The following is a 9310-nucleotide window of genomic DNA, read 5'->3' on the forward strand; positions in this document are numbered from 1 at the left end:
GCACCCCCGCCTTGCTGCGACAAACACGAACAAGGAAGGAAAACAAAGATTAGGGAGGGAGGGAGGGAGCACTTTCTAGAAAGGTTTGATAATAATTCTGATGACAGATTCTCCCGCTCTTTCTTTAAATGCGTAACAGCGCGTGCTAAGCCCGCCCCCTACAGTAAATAACCAATCACACCCAAGGCCTAATTCCTCCAACGGTCAAGTCCCCTTCCCGTTACTTCGAACTCCCAGGGGTTCCCTGACCTTTAAAGTCGTCAATCCCCGGCCTTAAACTTATAACCATTATAAGTTAAAATAATAACATAAATAAAAGAGTTACACACTACTTTGGTATAAAATTTGGCCGCAGCCGTTTTATTAACAACACAATTTAAATATTGGGTAATAAATATTTTCAAACATTTTTCAAACATTTTTCCACAGAACATACCTGATGTTCATAAATAACATTACTGACAAATAAAACATAAACCACAGCGGTGCTAGTTCCCAAACCCACAAAAACAAGATGGCCGTTATTCAACAACTGGACTCAGCTATATCCCTGTTGAGTCCGTCCAAGTACACCTAAACTTTAATAGGGAACCCCTTGCCCCTATAAAACCAGTTGTCCACTCACCCCATGGAGAGGCAACTACTTAAAATCCTCCAAATCACTTGGCCATATTGCGTACCATATTTGTCTGGGAACTAGCACCCCCGCCACCGACTGGACTGACCGAACAGCCCAGTCCCGCCAAACCCAATATTTTTCCCAAAGCTTCTTTTATATCGAAAATAAATAGCTGCAGCCCAAATTGGTTAAAATGAACACCATCTTTCAAATAAAATTCCTCAGCCCCATCTACTTCAAAATCTGGGTGGAAAACTACGCCTCCCCCCAACCTCTTAACAAAAGAGCTAATTATTTTGTTAATTTTTTTTACGACTCTTTTCTAGCCTATCATAATCCCTCGCTGATCTCCAAACCAACCTAGGAGTAATCTGTGACCAAATTATTTTGATTTCAGGATGAAGTTCCTTTATGTTGCCCAGATCTCTTTTGATTCTTCTAACTAGTTCCTTTTGAGGAATCATACCTAAATCATTTCCCCCCAAATGCACTATCAAAACCTGAGGACGAGGAAACATTCTGCCAAAATCTAGAAACAACGGAAAAAAGAGTTCCCAGCACATCCCCCTAATCCCAAACCATTTGACCTCCCATTGATCCACAGGACACCCAAGCTGAAGGCCGCCCATTTTCTTACTGGCCTCAGCATTGGCCCAGTATATAAACGAATGCCCCATCACCCATACGATCTTTACACCTAAAATAAGAGAAAAAAGGAGTGTTCAGGATGATTACAACTCAACATTCCAAAACATACATTCTATTCAAGGTTTTTTTTTTTTTTTTTTTTTTTTATATCCTTAAATCAGGCCTAACATAAGATTTATAACGACTTGAACCCCATCTACCAATCTTTTTAACTATATCCTCTCTGAGACCTAACATAGCGGCTTCAGTAGCCGCTCCAATCCGGAAAGAATGAGATCCAAACTCTAAAGGATTAAGACCCAATAAAACAATTGAACCTCTTAAAATGGCTCTAAATTGATATTGTGATAAAAAGGAACCGTCTGAATGAACCAACAAGGGGCCATCCTGCAAAGGCCGTATGGACCCATAAAGCATCATTACCTGACATGGACATATTTCACCACCGCTAGGGAATAGCACTATGTTCTTGCCTTTCCCATATATGTCCGTTTTACTATTTCTCAGTAATATTTCTACTCTGTTATCATTCCATAATACATCTTCTTTTTGTAAACCACCTGACACTTTTTTGCTAGGGCTTACCAATTCCGAAACTCTAAATGCCCCAAAAAAGGCCAATACAAAGGCCGTTCTAAATAATATTAATTCAAATCTTGATGCACAAATCTCTGCTAATACCACCCAAACTTTTTGAAGTAAAGAAAATGTAATAGGTCTTCTCTTATCTCTAACCTTTGTCTTTTTCTTCAAGCCTTTAAGAACCTGACGGACCCAAAAAAAACCTTTGTAACATCAGACAAACCTAATAAGCGAAATCTAAAGGCAAGGGCCGCCAATCTTCTTTCCATATTAGATGGTGACAAACCCACATTTTCCCAATGCCACATCCATTCCAATAAGCAACCCGTGACATCATCATACCCTTCTTTAATTTCAGATTGACATAACCACATTTCCCATTCCTTCCAAACTGATACATAGGACGTCCAAGTACCTGGAGCCAAAGATTTCTTAATTAATTCAGCCAATCCTCCGTCCCAAGCTTCCAAAGTTGGACGGGAAACGTCGCTCCAACTACGTCCGCCTGAGGCGCCAACTCTCGAAAGCGAGACCACTGTGAACGAGATAAAGAATCTGCTATCAAATTAAGCTTACCAGGGATATGTTTTGCCCTGACGAAAACATTCATACTTAAACATTTCAGGACTAGCACTCTTAATAAACGCAAAACTGGTAATGATGATGCAGATAAAGAATTAATAGCAGAAACAACACCCATATTATCTGTATGAAACAATATGGATTTATTCATCAAATCAACTTCCCACACAAACAGAGCCACCAGAATAGGAAATAGCTCAAGGAAAACTAGGTTCTTGGTTAAACCTAAATTGACCCACTCTTGAGGCCACACTTCAGCGCACCAATGCCCTTGAAAATAAGCCCCGAAACCAACACCCCCAGCTGCATCAGTTATCAAATCCAAATCAATATTAGAGACCCTAGCTTCCATGAATATTGCAACACCATTAAAATTTTTAAGGAATTCCAACCAAACCTTCAAATCATCCTTGTGACCTTTTTTAATCCTTACAAAATGATGAGGCTTACTAACACCAGACGTAGCCAATGACATTCTTCTAGAAAAAACTCTACCAATAGGAATGATTCTGCAAGCAAAATTCAACTTTCCAAGTAAGGATTGCATTTTTCTCAAAGTCACCTTACGGACCGCCAAAAATTGCTGAATCATTTCTGACAAATCCACAATCTTTTCCAGAGGCAGCCTACATTCCATACTTTCAGAATCTATTGTAATACCCAGAAATTTAAGGGCCGTAACTGGACCCTCAGATTTTTCCATTGCAATAGGAACCCCAAAATCAGATGCCATTGAATAAAAACAATCCCTTAATTTCAAACAAACGTCCGAATCATGGGGACCAACAAAAAGAAAATCATCCAGATAATGAACTACTGAAGAAAATCCAGACCTGAATTTAACAACCCATTCCAAAAATGAACTAAAACATTCAAACAGAGAACAAGAAATAGAACAACCCATCGGGAGACATAAGTCAATATAGAAAAAACCCTCAAAACAACAACCCAGCAAATAATGTGAAGAAGGATGAACTGGAAGTAACTGAAAAGCCGCCTCAATATCTATTTTAGCCATTAAAGCGAATTGCCCAGCCTCTCTGACCAACTTAACCGCCATGTCAAATGATGTATAAGACACAGACGATAATTCATCCGGAATATCATCGTTAACAGATCCACCTTTTGGAAATGATAAGTGGTGAATTAAACGAAATTTACCAGGCTCTTTCTTAGGAACCACTCCTAAAGGAGAAATACGCAAATGGGGGATAGGAGATATTTTAAAAGGACCTGCCATTCGACCCAAAGAAACCTCCTTCTCAAGCTTACTCCTAACAACCTCAGGCCATTCCCTAGCAGACTTAAGGTTACCCCTGTAATGAACAACGCCTCCCGAAGATGGAATTCTGAAACCAAACTCAAAACCATGTAGCAACAACAAGGCCTTATCACCACAACCTTTCTGTTTAGCGTAAAGTACGAGCCACAGCTCCATCCCGCTTAGCCTCACCGGAGTTAGTCCCTTTTTCAGGGAGCTCCTGTGTTCCTCCCAATTTGTTCTTTTTGAAACACTTACTGGAAGGGTGGGATCCACCACACCCAGAACATTCGTGTCTGAATTTACATGATGCTCCCCATTTACAGAACTTTTCATTGAAAGCAAAACAGAAACCTTTTTTGGCTGTTGCCGACGAACCGTTTTGAAGAGATCCGCCGGCACTCCCTCGAAAGGGCTGCGAAGACCTTAACGGAGTCATCACTTTTAACCATAGACCCATATCACGATCATCCCATTTCATCTCAGGCTTAACCGACAAACGTTGTCTAAATTGTTCATCATAATACCACCAAGCCATACCACCATATGTTCTCTGAGCAGCTGAAATTTCATCTAAATAACAAAAGAGGGCCGCTCCTTGATCCGGGAACTTAACAGCAAATACACTAGCATAAATAACAAAAGCCTGGAACCAGTTAGTAAATGTTTTTGGTAATTTTCTGTAACGTCTTTTCCTTTCCTCCTCTTCCTTCTTGGCCGAATCCTTTTTTGAATCTTCAGGTATCTCAAAAGACTGATCAAGAGGAAGGAGGGAAAATAATTCAATAAAATCTCTCTTGTAAATCTTTTCTCTTAACTCTACCGTCAAATGCATGCCCAAAGGCCCAATAGAACACAAACAAGACCTGGCCAAAGCCGTGTCAGCAATCTTCAGCTCAGGACCCCCATCCGTTTTGTTATCAACATTAGTCCCCTTTTGCTGAGATAAACCGACCATTTGAGATTGAGGTACTGACCCTACATCCTTTATTCCCTCACCACCAATCCCTAATACCCTATTTTGGTTAACCAATTCTGTGGGAACCCATGAATTGGCGACTCCCCCCGTGACTTTTGTTCCTTCTAATTTGGCTAACAAGTCCCTTAAACCTGCTACAACAGTTATAGATAAGGGATCAGCATGCACACCAACTGTATCAACCCCCACATTCAGATTCACAACACCGGATCCCTCATTACCTGTACTCGGGTCCTGAGGCACTGCAGACTGAATCCTTTGAGATGCAGCCGTAATCTTCTCTGTATTCTGGAAACCAGTAGCCCTGGGATCCGTGTTATTCATTAATTGCTGCCCTTTTTCCGTCTGTAAAAAAGAAACATGTGACAAACCCCCAGAAGGTGCCCAAATTCCAATGCCCCTACTAGCTGTAGACATACCCAACCTATTATCCACTGAAACACCCTTACCCTTCTTAGCTGATGGGACCTCAAACCCTTCTCCCCTTAAATCCCCATACCTCTTGCGTTGCCTACCTCTACCTTGTATTCTCCCAATCCCAGACCTGTTTGGACGTTGAACAGAGTTAACCGAGCTATGACATGTATTATTAATACTCTGACCCATCATGCCCTGAAGACCAAAATTAAAATTTTTGGCCGTACTCACCCTTGTTTCTTCTCCCTTTGCATTAAAACGTTCCACCCCTGGAACGCCGTCCTCAATATCCAGCCTGATATTTTCCGTCCAAGATTCCTGAAGGCCATAAGCCTCCCCACTTAGGCCGTCATTTCCCACCATTAAAAGACCCTGGGAATTCTCAGGCCGTGACCCAGTTTCATTCCCATCTAAAAGAAAAACATCATTAGTGACAGGTAAATTTTTAATTACTTCAACATTCCTATCCCTCAAATTTCTTAACTCGCCCTTTAAAACTGGATCACCCGTGACCCTGACTGACGTATTAAACTGGCTAATAGTGTTAACTACATTGGGAGAAGGAGGAATAAAATCCTCCTCAGAAGAATCTAAATATAAATCTAATTCTACCACACCGTTATCAACCTCGGTATCATGATGACTATCGCTGGCTTCAGGCCTTTCAACCCTCTCGTCTAACACCCGATAAGCCTGATTTTCCGTATTATTGCAAGGTCTTAAAAAATGAGCCGACTTAGAAACATTATGTAACTGTTCTGAAACTGCCTGAGGTATTTCAATCGGCCCTGATACAATCAAACCCTCACCTTTCTTTTTCATTAAGGCGCTACCTAAACTACATATACTCGCTTGTTCATTACCCTCACACAGAGAAATAGGCCTCGGCAGGCCGTCACTTTTACTAGCTTGCTTTTTCCCTCTAATTACTAACTTCTGGCCTAAATTGGCCGTCTTACCCTTAGGCAAAGAATCACCCTTCATTACAGGCTCAGTGAATTGTTCCGTAATGGAACAAGTGCTCCCGGACTGCGTCACATTATCAGCAAACTCCGCTCCGGTCTGCCGACTTCCGGAGCTCGAACTTGACTTCTTCCTCACAGACGCCTTTAACCCCGGACTGGGGCTGGATTTTCTCCGACCGCTATTACCCCCTTCAGCATCAGAACGAACTGGAGGCCTCGAACGCCTCAATGTTTTCGGAGCCACCTCCACGATATCCACTCTGGGTTCGACGACCGGGCTAAGCAATGGACGTAATTTTTCTTCGAGCCAGGTAGGGCCCATTTTTGCAGCTTCCAACTTAAGTTGGTCAAAAATCGCATCAAAATGCGACATCGCAGAATTACTAACTGAGCACAGCACTTTCTAGAAAGGTTTGATAATAATTCTGATGACAGATTCTCCCGCTCTTTCTTTAAATGCGTAACAGCGCGTGCTAAGCCCGCCCCCTACAGTAAATAACCAATCACACCCAAGGCCTAATTCCTCCAACGGTCAAGTCCCCTTCCCGTTACTTCGAACTCCCAGGGGTTCCCTTCCATTATAGTATTCAATTAATGATCCCCCCCCCTTATATGTCACTCAGGTGTATGGTATGTTAACCAGGTGTATGAGACAAAAGTACCTGTGTCTTTATGATGCAGGGGGAGGAGTTTTCCATACTATAAATTAAGAGAGGTGTCATTTGTTTAGCAGTGGCCATTGAGGAGGTATAAAATGTAATATCTACGAAACATGTTTGACCATTTTTTGTACTCAGATTTGAGGATGCCTTATAAAACTTTTGCCTTTTTATCATATGAGAGTCTGTTGAGTCTGCTGGATTTTTTCCCGGGTGCTGCCTTCTTGTTTTGGATGTGATTCAGATAGAGCCTGCAATTTTAAGCAACTTTCTAATTTACTCCTATTATCAATTTTTCTTTGTTCTCTTGCTATCTTTATTTGAAAAAGAAGGCATCTAAGCTTTTTGTTTAGGTTCAGACCTCGGGACAGCACTTTTGTATTGGTGGCTGAATGTATCCACCAATCAGCAAAGATAACCCAGGTTGTTCACCAAAAATGGGCCGGCATCTAAACTTACATTCTTGCATTTCAAATAAAGATACCAAGAGAATGAAGAAAATGTGATAATAGGAGTAAATTAGAAAGTTGCTTAAAATGTCATGCTCTATCTGAATCACAAAAGAAAAAATTAGGTTCAGTGTCCCTTTAGTATGTAGTATAGCGTTATACTTATCCCAGGCATGCATTCGTATGTAGGAGAGCCTTATGCTTATCCCAGGCATTAGTTAGTATGTAGGATAGCCTTATGCTTATCCCAGGCATTAATAAGTATGTAGGATAGCCTTATGCTTATCCCAGGCATTAATTAGTATGTAGGATAGCTTTATGCTTATCCCAGGCATTAATTAGTATGTATGATAGCCTTATGCTTATCCCAGGCATTAATTAGTATGTAGGATAGCCTTATGCTTATCCCAGACATTAATTAGTATGTAGGATAGCCTTATGCTTATCCCAGGCATTAATTAGTATGTATGATAGCCTTATGCTTATCCCAGGCATTAATTAGTATGTATGATAGCCTTATGCTTATCCCAGGCATTAGTTAGTATGTGTAACGCAGTCTCCCTAATGTTTCTGGAAAATATGAGAAAATGTTGCTCTTTTGTGTTCAGACCCCTTAATTACTGCTATGTATAGGAGTGAGACACAGTGAGCAGTTATTACACAGTAGTTGAAGTAAGTGAATGTCAATGATCTTATAGGATTCACAGAGTAATTCACTTTTAGGCAGACTTTGAATGTGAGTCAATTTCATATGTTATAAGCCAATATGCTTTGCAATAAAGATTATGGAAAAAAGAGGCTTCAGAAATAAAGTCAATCTCCTTTCAGAACTAACCTTCACACACACTCTAAAATATTTACACACAGACAAACTCCAATCACCCCCACAGGTTATGTGGAATGCTTGCAAGACAGACACTGAGCGTATGGCGCTTTGTGTAAGGAATGTTGTTCACAGATCTCTTAGCTAGCAGTGTCTGAGTAAATACCACTGTCAGACATGTGATGTGGTTCTTGAGCTTACTCTGAACGGAGTGACAGTGTAGAGTTGCGGAGTTCAGAAAATTCAGCAGAGTTAGAAATCCTTAACTTTACATAGGCAGAAAGTTACCTGTACTGTTTGGGGAGCGGAGTTCTGAGTGCCGAAGGAAAGTTAGAGTGTGTGACTCACTTCCGGTTTTCGGTGTCGGCGTCTGAAGACAGCTGTGGGTTCTGTGAAATGAGGAATATCCGATATAATTGCAGAGTATTCAGATTCTCAGGTGAGACGAGTAGTTTCAGTTTGTATTTGCTTTAGAGAAATGTGTCCATAGAAATCCAGAGTTCAAATCTGTGAAAAGACTTAGAGAAGGTAAAACTTAATCTCTAGAGACCTGAGAGAAACGAAGCAGGCATCAGCTGTGATACTGAGTCTTAACTTCAATAATCAGGCAAGGAAATGACGTAATTGGTCCCTTCTTATAGTGTCAGGTTAAAAGCAGGGATATACCTTAAAGGTATATCACATATCCCCCCCGTTAAGGGTGACCCGCCGAAGGGAGGAAGTGTGGCTTGGCTGGATGGCGACGATGAAAAGAAGCCACCAGTGCAGGTGCATGCACATCAAGACGAGATTCCCAAGAGTTATTTTCAGGACCATAACCTTTCCATTTAATCAAGTATTGCAAACGGCCTCAATGATATCTTGAGTCAAGTATTCGTTCCACCTCATACTCAAGATGATCATGCAGAACTACCGGAGGAGGCGGCTGGGAAGAAGCATTCCGAGTTTCAGCCACATATGGCTTCAAAAGGGACACGTGAAAAGTTGGATGTATGCCAAAATTTCTTGGTAGGGTCAAACGAACTGCGTTTGAATTTATGATAGTCTCAATCGGAAAGGGTCCTACGAACTGATTGGCTAGTTTTTTACAGGGAACTTGTAACTTCAAATATTTAGTCGATAACATAACCAAGTCTCCGATTTTATAATTCGGACTTGGTGTGCGGTGCAAATCATAGTAATGTTTCTGGCTGCGTTTTGCTTCCTCCAGATGTGTTTTAAGTAGCTGAAGTCTGTCTTGTAAACTGGATGCATAGTCTGAGGCACTGGGACAGTTAACAGTAGTATGAGTCAAGGTGAGTGTAGTTGGATGGTAGCCGTATGTAG

General features: G+C 41.2%; 1 protein-coding gene across 1 annotated transcript; it reads right to left on the reverse strand.

Annotated features, from left to right (window-relative positions):
• Positions 1-4888: 4888 nt before the first annotated feature.
• Positions 4889-6439, reverse strand: LOC128661746 (uncharacterized). Its single transcript, XM_053715966.1, has 3 exons — positions 5320-6439; positions 4942-5016; positions 4889-4897 (listed from the first exon to the last, which is right to left on the reverse strand). The coding sequence occupies exons 1-3, from the start codon at positions 6424-6426 to the stop codon at positions 4889-4891; spliced, it is 1191 nt and encodes a 396-aa protein (XP_053571941.1). The 5' UTR covers positions 6427-6439.
• Positions 6440-9310: the final 2871 nt, after the last annotated feature.

This window comes from Bombina bombina, chromosome 5 (assembly GCF_027579735.1).
Source record: "Bombina bombina isolate aBomBom1 chromosome 5, aBomBom1.pri, whole genome shotgun sequence".
In the NCBI taxonomy this organism is placed as follows: Eukaryota; Metazoa; Chordata; class Amphibia; order Anura; family Bombinatoridae; genus Bombina; species Bombina bombina.